The following is a 22,061-nucleotide window of genomic DNA, read 5'->3' on the forward strand; positions in this document are numbered from 1 at the left end:
TAATAATAATATTTGTTTCAACATGTAATTCTCAGAAAGGTTTATATGTCAGAATATTCAGGTCAAATAATGATCTGAATATGTACAGTGCTAAATGGTTTCAACCTTGTTTAAAAATACTTCAGTTGTGCTTGAGCAGGTTATTAATAGTGTCAGAAACATGTTATATTCCAGGCATCAGGGGGAGGGTTTTTTAAAAAAAATACATTAAGGCTTTTCAAATTAGTTGTGCAAAGCTGAGCAATCCATCATTTTGCTGCTACAAGTTTTCTTGCGAAAGACACACAGAAGGTCTCTTTTTAAAATATCCTTTCTCCTATAAATCTTCACTTTAAAAAACAATAATTAATTTAGCTTTAAACACTTTCTCACACACGAATTCAAGAACCCATCCTTTTTTGTTTTAAGCACAACACTAGACTTGCATATCAAATTTAAAATGTAAATAGGAAATTCCTCTCTTTTCCTAAAGGGGACATTTTACATACATTCAGTGGCCAAACAAACAGATTTAAATCCTCATAACTAAACCTAAATATGAACATACCTTACATTGTTATATTTAAATAAAGAAAAAACAATGAAGGTTTCTGCTTTACATAACTTCTGACTGAAGATATGACCCTCATTTTAAATTAAATTTGGCACCAGCATTGATTGATAAAATGTGACGAACACCTAGTTTGTCTAATCCAGAAAGACTGGGAGATTGTGTCCCCAATAGATCACATTTGTATTTTGCCTAAATGGGTTTTTTTTATATAAAAAGGGGGGGGGACCAGAGAGATACCTTTCCATGCATGGTATTAACCTGTTTCAGCAGCTTTTCTTTTATCTGCACGTTGCATGACAGGTACAGCATTCATTCTGTATGTTCCATTTTAATGTCTACATTGCCGGGGAGGGAAGGGAGGGGGAAGAGAAGGAAAACACCTCCTGGTGGAAAAGCTTCTTTATAACAACGAAATCTAGATAGCGGTTAGTCTTGAATTAAAGTCTGGCAGGAGCAACATTAACGATGCACATTAATTAGATTGACAGAATGGTTCCTGGCATTGTATTCTGAAGTGCGGTAAACCAAACACTGCCTATTTAGGGTTTTAGTTAATGACAAACCTGAGCTTTGGTTTTTGTGTGCAAAGTGGCTTCTCCGCCCCCGCCCCCATGCCCTAAATGATAGCTATGAGAACCCAGCTGGTTCTCATTTTGAACCAACCAGTTTTCCCTATTGCCAAGTGCTAAAAAGAAAAATAAGCTGGGCAATTCACAACTACATGCCCTTCGGAGGCAGGAATTTGATTGTGGATATAAATGAAGTCATTCCTGAAACTTTCAAAGAATGAGGGTATGAGAGGTTGAAAGATGACAGAGAAACTTTTTTCCCCCCTTTAAGCATTAAACATTCAAATGTTTGAGAAACACACACACAAATCTCTGCTGGTTCTATATAGCATTCATTTCTCCCTGAACTCTTTTCACCTTTACTCTAATGGGTATAACATTTGCAAAGCAGAAACTGTGGATTGCAGCTAGTAGGAAGATTATAGTGAAGGCTATGGGCTGGCTGCACCTAAATTGGGCAGAGAATCTTCAGGGAAATAGCACTCTGATAGATTAAGCAGGGAAGCCCTAACGGGTGGCCTTGAAGGAAGACAACTCTGTAAAGTCAGTGCCTGTGTGCCTCTGTGTGTATGTTTTCTAAGCTGCACTTCAAAGACTATAGAGAACAACAACAAACGAGAGCTGAAATCATTTTACTTCAGAACCATGCATTCGCCTAGCAAAGTATTAATGGGTCTTTATACTGCATCCCTAACTGATGAAAAGGTGAGTATTGTTACACATCTGGGGTAACAGAGTTTGGGGGTGCAAGGGCTGCCATAACTGCTAGAGTTAATGAATGTTAGAAATTAATAAAGGGATACAGCTGATATCTGGAGTATGGAAGGGAGGGCAGGCCAAGGCCTCACCTGGGATAGATATCGCTAAGAATGACAGAAGGGGCTAGACCCTACCAGGGCCCATGCATCTCCTTCTCAAAGCACGACAAAGGGGCAAAAAATTGGCCTAGCTCAGTAAGTAAGTAAATGCTATAAGTAAATACTTAGCAATGGGGGTTTTTTAATGTCCAGGCAAGAACCTTGTTTCTAATAGTTTTCCATTTTTTACTGGATGCTTGTGAAATTATTACAGATACAATGGACTGTATTTTTTTATTTTCCCATAAGTGTTCCCCCCTAGACCTTCTACGTTTTCGTGATGACTTTGGCCTGTCCCCAGCCATCACAGTGGATCTGCCTAAACAAGAGCATCTTCACTGGAAAGCTGAGTAATGCAAGGCAGGAAGGAAAAGAGAAAAAGAAACTACTGTAGCAACCGGAAATCATGGAGTTAAATGTTGTCTCCAGTTATTATGGGTTGGAGGTAAGACTCCACCCCCTTAGCTTGTTCTTGTCACTTTCATTTTCCTGTGTAGTGTCTTAGCCTGCTCATCAATAAACAGCCTTTCACTCTGGGTATACAAAGTGAGTAACTTTGCTATATATTAACTGCTATATTACATCAAAGCCTATTGTGAAAATAAAAAATGGCCAGGCAGCACAATCAAGAGATTTGAATTTCAGAACCATGAACAACATTTTTTAAAAATAAAACAAGCCAAGTTATCAGTGCCTGGGGTTTTCAAATAATACCTTGTTGGTGTAACTTTGCTGAGCATACAGTCATAAAACTGTACAGTTGGAGGGGATCGCCAGGGTCATCTAGTCCACCACCACCCCCCAATTATAAGTATCTCAGCTAGATCATATATGACAGTTGGTCATCTCCACCACCTCTCATGGGAGTCTATTCCACTGTCAAACAGCTCTTACTTTTAAGTAAAACAGCAGTTTTCAAGCCAAGGAATAGATGGCATTATGTATACAAGAATCCGTAATCCTGGCAAGAATACGTTCTGGATTTCTGTTGTAAGGAATATGCTGTACAAGTTTGCATGCACAAATGTGCATTACAGACCCCGCATAATGCCAGTCCTCTAACACGTACAGTACATACATGCAGACCTTATTCATTCAGTCACCAAAGTTTGCATATTAACCCATTTATATTTGCCATTCTGGAGTCGGCACAGGAGGGACTCGAAGTGCAAGAAAATGTAAAGCATGTGCCATCTCTGACGGCACTATCTGTCTCTAACAGGAAAAAGAGATCAACTAAATGAGTACTATTCAGGGCTCCTCAATTAACCTGATTAGTTCAGCACAATGCTCCCATGAATGACACCTTATCTTGAAAATGAATGGGAGGGGGAGGGGAGACTTCCTCCCTTGTGGGAGATACAGGAGCTCCCTAAAGCCAGAAACGATGTAGCCTATCAGTGATCAGCTCCCTCCCTGCCCCTGTTTCTTCTTCCCTCCTTAAGCAGGCAGGTCACTGAGACTAGAGAAGGCTGCGCCTGATTAGATTTTGTGTCCTAAGGACAGATTGTGCAGGATCTCATCTGCCCAGGTGGCCTCAGAGAAAGCTGGGAAAGGATGCCCTGTAGGCTACGGCAAGACCTTCTTTCAGAGTCAACCAGGCACATGATGGGATTGCCGGGAGCAGGCTCCAATTCATTAACCCCTCAATAACCGAGGAGGCGGCTGCAGCAGCTAACAAAACCTGCCTGGAAGGAAGGTAGGCAGAAGGAGGGGAAGCTTCCCTTCCTAGGAAACAATTGTTTTTTTCTTCTTCTGAGGCATGGCTCTTTGGAACTTGTCTCACTCTTGACAGACTAATGGGAAGGAACTGTGTTGCCACCGGGAAATTGGGGAAAGACACCCTCACATATTTCTCCGAGAGCAATATCCAAGAGACACTTGCTAAGATATGTTATAGTCACCGTAAAACATTGTGTTCACTATAAAATGGAAATAACACAAAAGAGCTATATATAGCCTGCATGGGTTTAGCAATAACGAAAGGAGAAAATATCACAGTGACTACGGCTGTGACCTTAGATCCCCTTATTATGGTATGTCTCAGTGAAACTAGCAGTTCCTTTCTGCATAAACATACATAGGATCAGGCTGCTTAATATTTAAGGGCTAATTGGATCAAGTGCAACTTAACTTAGGAGTGTTTATCTTTGCAGAACCGTGAAGCTTGAATGTATGGGTATTAGCAATAATACTCTGGTATTATATGAACCAAAATAATCCTAAGTGTATTAGTAGCACAGCATTAAAATACTTTCAAACCAGACACGTCTACCACCCCCCAATAATGTAAAGCAAGTCTCATCTAGCACTGTATGTTTGGGGCTAGGTTTTTTTCCCTTTAGCATGGATTGCTCATTTTCTTAATGTCAAAGCTGTACATTTCAAATAACTGTTGCTAGCTACATGACTGTCTTGCTTGAAGACTGAATCTCCTTGGTAGACTTTCCCTGTGTAGCCAACTGGGCAAAAAGCAGAAACATGGAGCTGGGCAGCCTAAGATTCACAGCGAAGCAGAGGCCTGCCTTAGTGGGACTGTGCTAAATAGATGAAGGCAGCTAACATTGCTTGACCAAGTACGTAAGCACCTTACGGAAGAAGCATTTAGCAGCTCCCAGGTATTTTAAGGCTGATACCCATTCAATATTAAGTTCTGATAGTCAAGGGAACGGCCATAGCTCAGTGGCAGAGCACCCACTGTGCATTCAGAAGGTCCCAGGTTCAATCCTGGGCATAGCCAGATAGAGCTGAGAAAAAACCTGGACAGCCACTGCTGGCCAGGGCAGTTGGTTAGATGAGCCAGTGGTCTCACTCACTATAAGGCAGCTTCATATGTTTACCAGGCTGGGGAGGAAGGACATAGTTTTGAGTGTAGATAAGAAAGTCTGAGACTTCTGTTTTCCCAGTGAGTAGCTGAACATGTCTTGGGAAGAGCAGAATGCTGTTCTCAAGAGCCCTGCATCTGAATGATTTCATGAGATCTTTTTAGGGGGTCAAAGTCTGCAGAGTAGATGTGTGTAGAATAGGAACACACCAGCGGATCCTGCTCTGACATATGCACTTTCAGCTAGATTCTGTTTACAGTGCTTATGCTTATGATTTATGTTCCAATTAGTTTGTGTACTTTTTGATGTGCTTCATTTATTGTTTGTGACTTTTGTTATGTTTGCAATTATATAAATCTTGTCATGCGGTAAGCTGCCTTGAGCATGGTTTTAACCATGGAAAGAAGGCATACAAATAAAATGATGATGATGATGATGATGATGTGCAGATTGTACACGCCGAGACTTGACCACACAACTTGGAAAACTGCAGAAAGCAGGGCCCCTGGTGAGAAACCAACTCACAGCAAGAAACCATACAATCTAACGGACACACTGATCAGACTGCTCTTTGCCCCAGACACTTTGAAGTTCTATGAATGGGTCATGTGGAGTGATGGGTCTCCATCTGTGAAGATGAAATTAGCCACATAGATCTTGGTGGGACAGTGACTAAAAGCGTTTTAGAACTGGGTCAAGCCATTAGATTGCATGCTGACCATATCAGGTACATTAATTATACTTCCTTATGACCTTACTGTTTATAATCCCTGCCTCTGAACCTCCAGTCATGTCTCTATATATCTATGACTCAGGATAACACAGTATGCATTTGATGAAGTGGACTGAAAACTTAGGCCATAATAAATGTGTTAGCTTTTAAGTTGCCACAAGACTCTTTGTTGTTCCTTCTGCAAAAGGCGCACCTCTGGAAATACCTCTTTCTGCCATTCCATATATCCCGGTTCAATCAGGATAAGGTTGCCAACTTGCTTTCTGGCAAAGTTCTTGAGCCTTTAACATCTGCATAACAGGATGAAATTGGCAGGAAAAACTTGCCTTATTGCTGAATGTCCATGCCAAGATAACATTTTACGTGTTGTTTCCTGCATAACGTATAACTTTTAAAGGCACAAGAACCTGTAGGGTAGGCGGAAGTTGGCAATCTCAGCTCAGACCAAAGCACTGGCTAGTGTGTGAAATGGAAATAGACAGCTATTTGCTCCTCTTTCTCCCACCTCCCTTCCTATACAAACACACACATACACACAATAATGCTCCATTAATTGAGGAGCCACAGAACACAGAGTCATTCATTCATTCCCTGGCATCAAACCCTAAGCAACTTCATTGATAAACAAGCAAAGTCTATGGAGTTACTCTGGAGTTCTCAGTCTGGAAGGGTATATCGAAAGCGGGTGTCACAAACAGGGGTCAGGGGTCATGACCTTTATACCCTTCAATTTGCTTCAGCTGGGAGGAGGGGGCGCTGCTAGATAGGAGGGACACAATTGAGAGTCAGTATGCTAGATAACAAGGGGTGCAAATTCAGCTTAAGAAACCAACTGTAGGGATGCTGGAGACACAAATGTTAAGTGATATGTCTATATTTGGGGCAAAAGGTAAATTGCTTGAGAACACATCTCCAAGAGGCTTCTATACATGCAAAAAAACGTGAGTTTTTGTATTCTGTCCTAACCAAAACAGACAGGATCAATAAAATAAAATCATTGATTCTTACTAAAGAAGACCATATTAAGGCTAGAAAGGGACATGAAAGCTGAACATCTCTTGATATAAAACCCTGTCCTTATATCACTGCAAAGATGGAAGGAATATCTGTTCTGAGCATGAACATTTGTAAACACATGTCTGAGCCCTAAGCATAGATCTTAAAGATCTGAAGTAGACTATACCGGGAAACACTGGAAAAAATCCTTGTATGACACTGAAATTTGCTAATCCACTTCTTGGAAAGAACTCTGCAGCGATTATATGAAACATTTATTCCTTGCTCTTGTCACTCTTCTACCAAATTTGAGCTAGGTAAAATGTTCTTTAACATCCACTTAGAGAAACTTAACATCTGGGATGTCAGCCAATGGATATGCTGTTAGACAGATGCCAAAAAATCTAACTGAAAGGTTAATTTCATAGAGATCACAGAGGTAGATAGAACTTTGACTCTGGAGTTAGACCTGTTTGAAACTGAACGACAATCCACATTTTGAATACAGATGGTTACTTCAAAATCATTAAAGTTTTTAACTGTAATCTGATGCAAGTGAGACAGAGCGAGAGAGAGAAATCCAGATATCATCATGATTTGACAGGCTTTGCCACCTTCATAACCAATTACAGTAGGGAATTTAGTCTGTGCTAATAGTTTTGGGTTTTTTTCTTTCCCCCAGTAACAGCTTCTGACAGCAAAGAATCAGTCCGAAAGTGTTTGGGGGAAGTGCTTCCTCTTGGCCCCATAGGAGGATTATTAGGTGAGATCAAATAAGGCTTGACTCTGTTGAACGTGAACATGGCAGTATTTGGAGAGAAGTATTTAGTCCCTTTGTGGTGAACAAAATATTTTGTGAACATTTGAAAATGTACATTCAGGCCTAATGACAGACAACAAATGTTAATTGTATCAAATAATATATTTGCGTCTCTGATTTAGGGTTGTCAGCAGAATCCTATATATATTTACTTGGAAGTAAATTCTCCTTTGTTCTGTGGAGTTTGCTGCCTAGCAAGTGTTCACATAGCCACTTACACCACATCCAGTGTAAGTGGCCACGTTCACATTAGCCATAATCCGTAGTGGCATGTTTCTCGTTTGAGGCATTTTTTCCTCCAACCAGCATCTATCAGACTAGAAATTTGGGCATGGAGTAAGTGGTAATGTGAATATTTGTGTGTGCAGCTGACAACTTCATGAATTGGAGTGGGGCTTGTGGGAGCAAGGAAACCAAAAAGGTCATGCGTATAGGTGAAGATACCTCTCTCTCTCTCTCTCTCTCTCTTTCTCTGTCTCTCTGTCTCTCTCTCACACACAGCCCTTCATAGAAACTGCTGCTTGCCTTCTATCACTGTGCCATTGAGAGCGTGCTCACTTATGGCTTATGTGTGTGGTACGGAAGCTGTACTACCCAGGACAGGATGGGGTTGTGCAGAGTTGTTAAGGCAGCAGAGAGCACTGTTGGCTGCCCACTCTCCACCTTAGAGCAGATTTATGCCACAAGGTGCCATAGGAAGGCACTGGACATAATAAAAGATCCATTGCATCCTGGTCACTGTATCTTCGAGCTCCTGCCGTCGGGATGGAGATACAGGACGATGAAGACAAGAACGAGCCGTCTTAAGAACAGCTTCTTCTCCAGAGCGATCTCGGCCCTGAATGGGAAGCCTGGACTTTGAAAGTCATCTAATCTTCCTTGCTGTATTATACTGTATTGTTTTAACTAGTGTTTCTATAGTTGTTTTGATTTTGTGTGGAGTGCCCTATCTGGGTGGATGGAGCAGCCAAGTAATTTCATGGTCCCTGAGAGGGGGGCAATGACAATAAAGATATTATTATTATTATTATTATTATTATTATTATTATTATGGCAACACCATGCAAATTCAGGGAAGCAGAAATGATCCTGTTGCATTTTAAGCCACTAATATGAACATACCCTATAAGTCCCAGCAGCACAGGGTTAGATCCTGACTTAGCCATGCTTAATGTAGACCCACTGAAATCAGTGGGACAAAAATAAGTCAAAACTTAAATTCCAAAGGTTTCAGTGGGTCTGCTGTAAGCATCACAAAGTCCAAGTTCAACACATTGTTTTATGTCCAAAGATGGTTAACCTTGGAACTGTTTCATATATATTTTTCTATATTTTTATAGAAATATAAAACATGAGGCTGAGGTCAGCACTATGCTATTACCAATTCTGGGGGGACGGGGAAAGCCCCATTGAGTTAGCAGAAGCCCTTGTGCAGGGCTTCCGCTGATGGGGTTTGTTAGCTGAAGCCTGCCCATGAAGTTTATTTTATTCTTAATTTATGTCTGATGAGTAGTTCAGTGGATAGAGAATTAAATGTGGATATGAGTTCAGGTCTCATTTCTCCAAAGAATGTGTTGCATCTCATTTCTCCAAAGAATGTGTTGCAGGCCTGAGACAAGTTGCCGTACCTTACCCTGGGAATAACAGTAACTGCCTCAGAGGAATATAATGAAGAATACAATAAAGACTAGCAAAAGGTTGTTTGACATGTCTTTATTAATGATTTTATATAATTGTTGCAAGCCACTTCAAACACATCTTTTGGGGAAATGGCATATAAATGGCTTAAATCAATAAATAAATAGTCGTACTTGTGTTTTCTGCCAAGTAGGAAAGGTATCATCTGTTTAATGTTCTGTATATAATAAGATATTCTAACCAGCCTGTTAATTTACATGCTGGCTGAAAATATAATTTCAGAGCAACTTTAGCAACTAAAATCCACCTTGCATTTGTGTCAGCCAGACCCCAGGAAATGTGTCAAAACTGACACGAAAGGGAGCAACAAGCTAATCTTAAGTTTCTTCTGTCGCCTGTCTTCCCCTTTACTGGTCTCAGCCTGCATTTTCCTCCAGCACAGAAAGAGTTAAAGAAAACAATAAAAGAACAAGTGAGTGTACAGGATAGGATTTACTGGCATTTACTTTTAATCTATGGTCCTTTGCTCTGTGGCTTATCAGCCCTATGTCAGTCCTTTTTCCTCCTTTATATTTCATGAGCAGCCCCCCATGCTGCTACTGAGAGACAGAGCCCAAGTGTCTGTAAGCTTTTTGTCAGGTAAAAAAAGAAGAAAAAGGCAAGGAACAAGAGGAAAAAAGCAAAGCTAAGAGGCATCTATTAGATGTCACTAGGCTTTTGTATTCATGTCAATGATTCGGGATTAGAGTATTTGAAATAATCTTATTGAGAGGAATCAAAAGCCCCACAGAGCGGGTGGCTGCTCCCGTAGCATATGGCAGGGCAGAAGACAATCTCTTATTAAAGGCGTGTTAGCCAACACTGTTCCATACAGATATATACAAAACTATTGTGTCTCCAAGAGTTAGCTAAATGATATAGTTGGAAAATGCCACGCTGGAGATGCCTGGTGCTGCTATAATGCAATATAGATTGCTAGAGTGTCAGTTCAAGTCATAACATGGCTATTCTTTATAACATATTCTCTCTCTCTCTCCCTCTCTCTCTCTCTCTCTCTCTCTCTCTCTCTCTCACACACACACACACACACACACACACTTCCAAAGTACTTTCCCTTCAGTCCAAAAGTGTATTTAGAAGCAGTGCATTCAGAATGTGAAAATCTGGCTATCCCGAAAAAACACAACTTTAACAACCTCTAGAATAACTTTGTTGATATTCTAATCTAGGGGATTAAAAAAAAAACATGAAAGGATACACAAACTGCAGAATCCAAGAAGAGGTATTTCCATTATATCTTAAAAGAAAAAAAAGGGAGGCAAAAAACATTCTTGTCTGACTAGGGAGTTTTGCCAGATTAAAGCAATTAAAATTCTGTTATAATGAACCCTGTATATCTAAAACCTTTATTTGCACTGGAACAAAGGTTTGTAACCAGAGAAATGGCCTGTGCTAGATTTATCTTCATCTGCCTACACCTTTCCAGGAGCTAAGAACTGAAGACAAAAAAGTACTGTTCACAGCATTTCAACGGCTGCTGTGAAAGTCTATATCTGGGTCACTTTAATAACATCCAGGATATAATTTCAAGGTAATGAAATAACACATTTTAACGACCTACTTCATACCCAGAGCAGATTAACAGCATCAAACATGTCACATTCATTTGGAATATAGATTTTCATATACTAAAGAAGTGTCACAAGTATTTTAAAGTGCCACAAATGATAGAGGACTTTTTTTTAATGGAGGGGGAACCACTTTAAAATATGCTCCTTTATAATTTTGGAAGCAAACTTTTCATTCATACTTTAATATATCTGATCACAACTGCCTGTGCACAGTTCCCAAAATGACACAGAGACAACATTGTATAGTGTACCCTGTACTTTTCCAGAACTCTTATGACAGGAAATACGCTAGGATGTTAAAAGTGAAAGAGAAATTTCAGTGCATGCTACGCTCTTGACACATGCTGCTTGTTTTCTGAAGCTGTATTAAATGCCTTTCTAAAAAATCTGCCACCTTCTGTGTAGGATCTATAGATCACAGTGTAATTTGACCCATCTTATTAGCAGCATGAAATAGATTTTTGCTTTACTGGATTATATGAAAGTATTGATGACAACAGTGCATTCTAGCAGTTATACTCTAGTGCAGTGTTCCCCAACCTTGGGCCTCCAGCTGTTTTTGGACTACAATTCCCATCATCCTTGACCACTGGTCTTGCTAGCAAGGGATGATGGGAGTTGTAGTCCAAAAACAGCTGGAGGCCCAAGGTTGGGGAACACTGCGTCTAGTGCATTTACTGGCCACCAGGCAATCACTAAATGGAAGCTGAGAGATGGAAGAACTGCTTTATGTGGTTTCAGTGCCATCATGTTGTACTTGTGCAATTTCACCACCGCTTGGTGGTACAGGTGCTGGATGCTATAGCATCTGCATCATATGAAAAGGATCCTTTCCTCTCGCTGGTTGCCGCTTGACCTAGGTGGTTCATAAGTCCATGGACCCTCCGCTCTTCAGCTGAAACTTGATGGCAGCAGCATCAGGGGTTAACATCACTGGTTCACATTGTGCTGAGTTCCACACCCTGCAGCAGGGAATGGCCCAGAGCCTCCTGACCCTGCTGCTCTTCCGCTTTGGTGTTGCTACCTCTTCATCTGCCTTCTCTAAGCATGCAAGCTGTGGTAAGAATAAATAGGTGGAGTAGCATCAGTAGCAAGTGATGGGACAGTGCAGCGGTGCTCACCTGACCTCTCATTGCCCATGTTACTGCTGCTTACCAGGAGGTAGAGGAGGAGAAGTTTGTGCAGCGCAAACACACCAAGGTGGTGCTTCCTCCAGCTGGTTTGCACCCTGCTGACCTGCCTGTCTACTACTTACATCAGCAACACAATAAGTGGGAGGTAAAGTGAGCACTATCACCCTACCCTGCCACTCACTACTGTGCAGTATTCTGCACACTCCCTCTCTAGGTAGTTTTTTTTAAAAAAAAATATTTTATTAAGGATTTTCTTGTTTTACAGAGGTAAGTGTAATGCCTCGTATTTTTTTTTCCATGTAACATTTCTACAAATCCGTTTCATTTGTTGAGGCATTAGGGGGAGAAGAAAAAAAAGAAAAGAAAGAAAAAAGAAAGAGGGTGGAGGGAGGGAAGATGGATGGGGTGGGGTCGGGTGGCGATGTTTCTATTGTGCTTAATGTATGTAGAGTTTGGTGTCAGCGTTGCTTGTGTTGTTCACTTGTGTTCCTTTGGTGGTGAGAGAGGTTGGGGTTGGCCTAGGGTGTGATTGTTTGTGATTGGCTGTGGTGATCTTTGTTTTCGTGTGTGTGAGTGAGGTGGGTGGGTGTTTTGGATCAGGTTAGCCATATTGATTTGTATGCTCCCTCTCTAGGTAGTTGTGCAGATGGAAGAAGGCAAACAAACATGTGACAGAGCAGGGGACCACCTAGCCTAAGAGCCCCTCAAAACCTGGAGGTGGCACCGAGCAACCATTGAGTTGCTCAGTTAAGCTGCTGGTGCCAATGAAGCAATGATTCTCAAAGAAGATAGTAAATGGAAGTACAGTAAAAGCTTCGTCTATCCACCCCTTCCCATCTGAGTTTTTGCAATGCAACTAAGCTCCTCTCTTCTCTAAACACAGCCACTGCAGGTCTAACTTCCACTAGAAAAGAACATTCTCTTTTCTGGCATTGTTTCATTAAAAAAATTAATCATTTACACATTTAAAGTTTGCAAAGAAATTCTAGGAGTTCACCAGACAGTATCCCAGTAATTGACAAAAGCATGTTCACACACATGTACACATGGTGTACAACATCAGGTGTAAAGGGGCAATGTGGATCTGGTCCACCACAAGTACTCAGGAAAGGAAACTTCAATTGGCTGTCACTCGCTGGCATAACAGATGTTTGTTGCTGCTTCTTAATTAATGATTTCCAAAGAAGCCGCAAAATTGTTACAGAGAAGCTGGGGTTCTGTACAATGTGGCTCTACAATCAAGGTTGAAAAGTCACCTGTCCTATCATCCTTCAGCAAGAAAAGGCCACTCCACATCACTCTGCAGACAGGCAAAGCCCAAATTAATCAAAGCAACCTTTTTCTTAATATTGGAACCCCGTGTATTTCCACTGGCTTGGCACATTTTTCAAGTACAACAAAGGGATCCCAAAATCAGATTTACTCCACAGCTATGATTCAGAGATTAGATATTTCTGGATTTTCTCCGTTCTGCTCTCCACCGCAATCCATAAAAAGGGGGGAACCTATCTACACCCCCAAAAAAACTCTCTTTTTAATAATACATGAAATGGAATAAAAGATTCTTAGTTCTGTTGACCCAGGTAATCCTATGGGCCGCCTCTGTCCTCTTTGCCCCTGCACACACTTTGAAGTAGCAGCTAGCATTAAGAAATCAATAGCTATGAATAGGACATTTGAAGTTTTGTGAAGAGAAACAAAAGAAAAGCCCGGTCCTTTAAGGTACTCACCCCTGCAAAGTTGGGTGGGGAGTGCTCAGTGCTTTCTGGGCTACCCTGTCAGGATCAGGCCCCGCCTTTCAGCCAGATGCTTTAAGGGCTTTTTTACACTGAAAAGAATATAGGTACACTACATATTCTCCACAGAACTTGCCCCTGAAATAAAAGCGAAGCTTATCGCCATCATCTTCAAGCCACTTTTCAGGAATAAGAAAGCTGCAAGGACCACTCATTTGGCATGGACCAAATAAGACGTTTCCAAGCTCTTTCCCCCCAACTAATCAGCAGATTAGGAAAATACCATTGCATCAAATGAGTGGTGCCAACCCTCTCACTCCTGTTATACTGAGGCAGTGTGTGCCACGGTGCAAGGAGGACTATGAAGAAAGGCTGGAAAAGAGGCCAAGGTGGTGTGACTTGCCTTGGGTGACTTCTGGAGACCTGAATTCAAATTCTCACCCAGCCACAAAGCTCCTTAATGACCAATCATTATTTCTTATCATAGCCTTACTCACAGGGCCAATGTGTGCTTAAAATAGAGAGGAATGCATACGTTTCGCTACATACTATGGTGCTTTCCACATATAGGTTTGTAGGTAACTTGCACGATGAACTGGAGCAATGACCAATAACTCCAAAATGACACGTTCAGGAAGGCAATCGTTATTCCAGTTGCAGCTGTTCCAGATGGAATAGAAGGATCAACACTGGGAGCAGAGCTATAGTCACTCTTTAAGGAGGTATTTCCTGTTGGAAGGTAGTGTGTCCTTGACTTTTCCAAGCAAAGCTCAAGCCTAAGCCCAACAGAAACATCAGGCACAATCCAAGCAAGGTTAAGTGCTTGGAGTCTCATTTAATTCAATGAGAGAAAGAGACTGAAGCACATGCTTGATTCTCCCACTGAAACCAATGAAACTAAAAAGTGCTGAATGTTCCCCAGATTGGCTACCTTAATGACAGAGCAACTCACACATAATGGTCATGCACACATAGAACTTATGAACCTGCACACCGCCCCATTCACTTCAGATCTCTGCATGCATGTTCAAAGGGACGCATGGGCAGAATTTTACCACTTTTGCAGTCAATGAGGCAGCCCTTGCAGGAAGAGACATTTCAAGCATACCTCTGTCCTTGCAAGAAATTGCTGCACTGAGATCTTTGTTCGCAGTACAGTTCATGCTGGTTAATTAACGCGTCTAAAAATCTTGCACCAGACTTCCTGTTCATCATTACATGAACTACCAATACTACATCAAGCTACATCGGAGCTTTGTCTATTTGGATCCTCCCATCACACACACAGAGAATCATAAACCTTCTTCTGCCCACACTGGTGTCATCCTGGTTATGGCATGAGCATAAGTGTGTTAAGGTATTTGACCCATATGCAAGTGTATGAACAGAAGATGGATTCATATGACCATTTCAGCTGCAGAAAAGGCTTGGGCACGTTCAGGTCACATCAGCTAGTAATGTGCAGGCAGTGCCAAATATATTTTTTTTTTAAAAAAGAATGAATTCATGCTAAGCTCAACCTACAATATCATATATGCACACAATGGATAGCATCTGGAAGCCATCATGGAACAAGTTTTTCCTCTTCTGCACCACTTGTGTGAATCAATGCTAAGAAGAAACTATTTTCAGACTCTTAGCACTGCATCAGCAAGATAGATAGATAGTTACAGGCAAAACTGGACTGCTTTGCTGAGGAATTCAGAGCTCTAGAGGCAGTGGTCACACAACAGCTCTCTCACAAAGGAGCAGCTTGCTGGCTACTCTCCCATAGAGCAATCTGGGAAAATATCCCAGGACAGAGTGTTATGGGCATAGAGAGCAGATGTTTTCCACTGGAATCCAGTGCTCACTGGGAACATACAAACACCATCTGAAATTGCCTGGCTTAAGGGAATTTGCTTGATCACATACCTAGAGTTACTATCTTTAAAAATGGCCCTATTCATTATGGATAAATTGGGTATAGGCCTAACCCTCCAAAACAAAATCAAAACAAAACCTCTCTAGCATGGCTAATATAAACAGTAGCCAGGTAACAACTCTGCATCAGACAACCAACTTGGAGGCAGTGGCTAAGCGCTGTGGCTGCTTTCAGATATCAGAATTAATACTGAGTCTCTGCATGATGCAATTGTGTACACTAGGCACTGGAATAAATTATTTTATTAGTTTAGGGAAATAGTCTCAGATTCTTGGGCATTGGCTCTCAACAGGGATACAGAAAATAGCAGCTATGGTTAGAGACCGTCATTTATAAGAAAGCTGGAGGTGCAGCCCATATAGTTTTCTTTTGTCCTGCAATCATCTTCCATCAAACAAGTTTTGCAGGTTTTTGAAACGTCTTAAAAACCTGAAAAACCTTATTTGCCAGAGGTAACAATTCACTATTAGCAATGACACACTTGCGATATCACTTTTGACTCTTGGCAGGGAAGTGGGGAATCATCTCTCCCCAGTCATTATTGAGAATTGGAGCCATTAATAACCATACATCATTTTTCTCCTACCACTGGAATGCATACATGCTGAAACAACAGGTATTTAAGGGGATCCAGGGCACTAGGTATGAGTGTTTATGCTGGAGTGACTCTGCCATATACATTGGAAGTAGACATTACTTTCCATGTTTATCTTAGCCAAGAGAACCATTGCTCAATTGTTTCATCCATGAAGGGAGACGGGGATGAAACTAAATGACAAGCAGAGAAATCTCACTAGAATATCTGTTTCAGCCCTGGTCAGTTTGGGTGGTTTTTTAAAATGTGTGTGAGGCTTTTTTAAAAAAGTTTGAAGCCATGCCAAGACACAGAATCATCTTTCACAAATCAAGAAATAATAAGACTCTTCCTTCCTGTAGTATTGCACCCTATGTGACTTTTTTCATTATCATCTTTTCAGATTCTTACAAAGCAAACCTAATTAGGAAGCTCTCTCATTAGTCTTCCAGAAAAATTAGCACAGCTTATGCTAATTACTCCTGTAAAATTTAATAAACTCATTGAAATGGGAATAGTCTAATGAGGTTTTATTTATTGAACTAGAATAGCTATATGGGAAAAAAAGGTTAGAACATGGGAATCTCCACTGTGGCAATAAAAGTACAATTTATTCAATTCCAGCCCAGGAATTTTATAGCAAACCTTTTAAATTCAAATTTGAGTTACCGTTTGAATGTTAAATCTATGTAGAATGTAATAACAGGAAGTGGTTCGTATTTTTTTTTGTTTTTTTGCTACTACTAGGCTGAAAGCACACAGTGTCACTTGTAACAGAAATTGTTGCACACTGAATTGTTTTACATTGCACTCGCTTTCTCCAAAGACTTGTCCCCTCCACATCTGCATGAAATTGCAGGTGCTTTTAGGGGGATGCATGCACCTTCCGCTTAAAAAATAATAATTAACCTTAAAATAGATGTTACGCCCTATCTCACTTTGCTATACTTTCTGTACAATGTAAACTGTATCATCCTGCTGTAAAATGAACTAAGCAGGACAGGGAACACATGAAGGGCCAGTTGGGGCATGGGGGAAAGCTGTTACCAGCACAGCTTGTGCCAAAGCAGTAAGTGGCTTTTAAAATGTCATTTATTGGGGATACTGGGCTGCGTTCAGTGTAATGCTAAGGAGATTATTGCGTAGTACAGTACAAGCATTTCTGTTCGTGCAAACCAAACAGTATCTCCTCTCCTCCTCCCTTGCACTGTTCTGGGGGTTCTCTTGACCCTCTGGAGCAGGTTTGGGAGGCTATGGGGCACACAGCAGTGGAGGAGAGGGGGAAAAGCCCACTAGTTCAATGATTTCATTTAAAGCAGCCCTGGGCCTTTTATTTTAATCTGTGTGATTGTGTTGGAGATTATTTTACAGCATCTCTAAATTGCGCGCGCAACAAAAGCACACTGAGGCCATAACGCAGCAGTACTCTGTGGTAAAAGCAAATGCCCTGGTAACTCTGGTAGGGTTGGGAAGGACCAACATAAACAGTATTCATAGCCTGTGTCTGGCATCCTTGAGCAGCTGACAGGACCCCAGTACTTACTCATCTCCAACCTTAATTCCCCACGACCACCACCTGATGTGGCATTTGGAGCAGCGCCAGGTGACTGTAGCAAGCCACCACTTAAATTTCTCTCAATGCCCCCAACTTTTTGTCACTCTGAGGAATTGTGGGGAATTTAAAGGGTAACTAAATCCAGCAACACAGCTACCTTGAAGTGCTATCATTGTAGCCAGGTGATAAGGCGTAACGATAGAGAGGGGACATTTTGCCCACGTTCCCCTCCAGCCTGGAGCCAGCCATACAATACTGGGCTGTATGAACCAATGGTATAAAGCCTTGGTATAAAGCAACTTCTTTTGCTCTGTAATACAAACTGCCTATGAGAAAAATAGATTGATGCCACAGTATGGAGGGAAGACAGATCTCTAGAGTATAGAAAATTTCCTAAGGTCATTTTGATCGCAATCAAAACGTGCTCCTCTAAATACAAAGTCATTTCCCAGTGCATCTGCCGAGGCTGTTCCAACACTCTACATTTATGATTAAATGGCTCCAGTTCATTCTGACTATTATAAATGAATATAAATGATAATTGGAGGCAAAAGAGCATGTTATACAACTCTGTAGGTACAAAGGTTTTACATGTGTCATATATCCCCACTTTTTATAACACACAAATGTAATCGCTTTTAAGCTGCCTATATTCACCAGTGTATCTTTGAATTTTCAGAGATTCGCAATTGTCCAGAATTGTCAATACTCACATGTGGCTACTGTCACTCAAAATTTTCCAGACATGCTCTAATATCATTTAGAGTGCATGTGTAAAAATCGTAAGTATCCTTCTTGATCAGACATTTGAAAAACCGTATTCTGCAGATATAGCAAAGAGGTAGTAATCCTCATAAGGAAACATGTCTATGATTTAAATGTGATCCTTGCCTCCTTAAATGTAGCATTTAAGGTGCCCATTCTATTAATACAGGTCAAATGCAAGACTGAGCAGTCTGCTAGGCATCAGAGAACATCTTTGCAAACCCTCTGCCTCTCCCCAAATGTGTCCCGCGAAGGATCACTTGCAAATAAAAAATAGCTAAATATGGTTTTGCATATCAATTGGCATAATAGCTTACAATTTTATGCACGCCAGAGTGACAGCAGAGTGCAACTCAACATATGTTCCAGCTCGTGACAGCTTTTTAATGTTAAAACAATTTATAAAGTACACTGTTTAAAACACAGGCTTCATATAGACTGCTTCATGCTTTTCTAAGCCAAGGGGGAAATAATATGCACAGGGTAAATGTCACTAGTAACATCACCAGAGCCACTAGCTGTACAAAGCGCATACTTTATTTTGCCTAAATTGTTTGAACTAGCCCTGGCCAAGAAAAAGGTTTTAAGTACCCTACTGGGACAGATGCTAAGCGGCAACAATAGAAGCCACACTAATGCGATCCAGGTAACTCAATCCTGTTTCAAAAACACAGGGAAGGCTAATTACAGCACAGCTGAGTCAAATTTCTTATGCCACTGCAACCCAAAGGAGCGGGTCAAAATCAGATGTTATTCAAACCACAGTCATATCAACCTTCCATATCAAAGTCACCACTTAAAACCGAGGGAAGAATTTTAAAAGATTAACCAGTTCACACTCAAAATGTGTGGTGAGGCAAAGTTTAATAGAGCCCAGTTCCACAAACCAAATTCCAGCTTTTAATCTGCCTCAGCGCAAAGTTCTGCAATGCTGGTGAAGTACTGTATGACCCAAGTTGTCCAAAACTACTAAGAGGAGGAACAATATGCAAAAGAGGGTGCCTGGATCAGATGACTGATTTCAGCTTAGTAAGTCAAGAGATGAACAGCTTTTGCCTATCCACACAAGCAAAACAGCAAACCTAATTAACCATAGTTTGCCAATCATTCATTTCCAAGAAACCATGGCTTTGAAACATGCCAGAATATGAAACCACAGTTTGAAGTCACTTTAGCACCCCACACTTGCTCCACAGCTTATAACCATTTTTTCCTCAGCTTGGACAAAATGAGAAGTTGTGGTTAATTATAGATTTTGCAATTTGACTTCTTGCAATATGAAGGGAGGAACACAGGATCTTCATGCATGGGCAAAATGCTTGTTCGTCTCTTGGCTTACTAAGCTGAAATATGCTAGTCCAAAATGCAGTCAGTGCCAATGGTTTTATTCCTAAGATGAACCACAGCCAGCACATCTCTATGTAGGTAGAACCACACACATTTTACGTTCAGTAACTATCTCGTTGTTGAGAACCATGTAGGAGACATATATTTTCCATGCAACTGCAAGTGCCATCTTTAATACCCCATCAGACTATAATACACCTTGAATACACAACAGACACATTAATTAATTACTTTTGTGCTCTCCTGTGTTCACCTAACGCTCTTCAGCAATGCAAGTATGCAATATAAATTCACTGCTACTGTACTGTAAACTAACTCAGGAATAATTTGCAGAGACATTTGCCATGAAAGCATAACTTCTTGTTTCAAAAGACATAAAACTACATAAATACAATGGCTTATCAATCATGTCTTTCCAGTCACTGCGCAACAGAATGCCACCTTGCTCCGACGTCACACGGCACTTTCTGAGCAATCCAACAAAGAGGATGAATTGAAGGTTGTGAACATTAACTCAGGCAGCAAAGCAAGAGAAAGAGTTCCATACCACAATGATATAGTACTCCTTCTCTTAACTGATAATGGACAGTATCAGCCTTGCGTGGTCACTTAATTCTCACAAAGTAATGCGACATCGTAACAGTTTATCATATGTTTCTGTATGACGAGCTTCAATAATTAAAATGTAAAAGTGACTCTTTGGCTACAGCGTTGCCTAATTTGCAAGTCTGCCGAGTGCAAATTGCACAGAACAACTCCAGCGAATTTATTGTTCTACAGTGATTTATTCGGTCATGTCAGATTAGTAATTTGGATCGGTTTAGAAACCGTAATAATTAAGACAGGCAAAATGAATTAATCAACTGACAATACAATCAAAATTGCACTCAAACCAAAGAAAACAAGCTGGAATCCGGGGGTGGGGGGTTGTTGAGAAAGGGGGGGCAGAGGAATCTTTAGTTTTCAGATATCTTAATGCATAAATAAAATAAAACAAACCTTACAATTTAGATAGATTGCATCCAAGGGAACTACTGTAGCTAAAAAGTGATAATGATTCAAACATTTTTCAAAGTAAAAAGTTAAATATTTATAAGCACCCAACCACATTTCATAAATCACAAACTATTATTATTTTATATTCCCGAAGCTTCCCAGGCACAGCATGCGAATCGAGGCGCAGAAAGTTGCAGAGAAAAATGTCCCCCTTTAGGAGCATGAATCAGAGACGAGCACCAGAACGCTCCACAGAGCCTCCACTCACAGTTACATTCCATATGGCCTTTCCACAGAAATCAAAACCTTATAGCATCACTAATTCCCTATGAACGACAAAATTACGCCCACGGACGCACATCACTCTTTGCCCATTAGCAACACAAGGCAGGTGTTTCATTATAATGAGGAGTCGTCGTCCCCCCACCCCACAAAAAGAAAACCAACTACCACACACACCACAAATAGCTCGAATAAATTCAAGGAAAAGGATAGCAGCCCTTACCTGTCAATTATCACTGGATCTGAAGGAGTCTCATTTCTGTTGCCGCAGCTTTTCTTGTCACAACAGCGGCTACAGAGCAAAAAGGGAGAGGATTTAGTGCAGCCATTACACTCTCAAAATCATAATTACAAATACAGGAGGGTTCACATTGCCAGCTAGAGTTACTGTTCTGTCCCTGTCTAGAAAACAGTTGAATATAGAAGGTCACATATGGGTTAATGACTAGGTCTAACATCTTGTACAGCTGGCAAGCAACAACAATTAATAAATAAAAAGGGGGAAAGAGGGTTATCCCACTTTTTAGGGATAATAATGCAAGATTTCTTGAGGTAATGATTATGACCTTCTCCAGTTACATTGCAATGGTTCGAGACGTCCCATAGATAAGTTTAGAAAGAGAGCAGGCAGAAAACTCCTATGGAGAAGAGATTGTTTGAATGCACTCGTTCTGTAGACTGTTAGAATCCTCAATCTCTCAGCTTCTCAATTAAAAACAAAAAACATTTCTAGACCTAATTGTTTTGCAGCTGTTTGTAAACATGACGGCAAGGTTTGGGAACGCTTGGAATCCAGAAAGCAAAAGAAATTCGTAATGTTTTCCATGTTGCATTATTTAAGACCATTCTCGCCACATTTTGTTCAATATGCTGGATGATGCCTGTTTGGAATAAAGACAAAAAACGCTACATGGCCATGAAATTTGCATTTACACCTTATTAGCAGGTAATACACAAGTGTGATCATGATCTATTTCCACTTTGACACTTGGTGCTGGAAAACGTACCAACATCTCAAATAACCATCTCTTAACAGTGAGATGCAATTTCATATTTCTTGTTTGGCTCTCACGATTCAATGCACAGGACTGCAGTGCAGATCTCTTCAAAAACAGTGATCGGCATCC

At 40.8% G+C, this 22,061-nt stretch overlaps 1 protein-coding gene across 8 annotated transcripts in view; it reads right to left on the reverse strand.

Annotated features, from left to right (window-relative positions):
• Window positions 1–22,061, reverse strand: part of EBF1 (EBF transcription factor 1) — a 375,555-nt gene that overhangs the window by 324,621 nt on the left and 28,873 nt on the right. For all 8 annotated transcript variants that reach the window (XM_081901052.1, XM_081901048.1, XM_081901051.1 and 5 more), the window contains exon 6: window positions 21,158–21,226. In XM_081901052.1, the coding sequence (XP_081757178.1) occupies window positions 21,158–21,226 (69 nt within the window). The remainder of the gene's footprint in view (window positions 1–21,157; window positions 21,227–22,061) is intronic.

The sequence above is a fragment of the Podarcis melisellensis genome (genome assembly GCF_964234715.1).
Source record: "Podarcis melisellensis genome assembly, chromosome: 2".
Lineage (NCBI taxonomy): Eukaryota > Metazoa > Chordata > Lepidosauria > Squamata > Lacertidae > Podarcis > Podarcis melisellensis.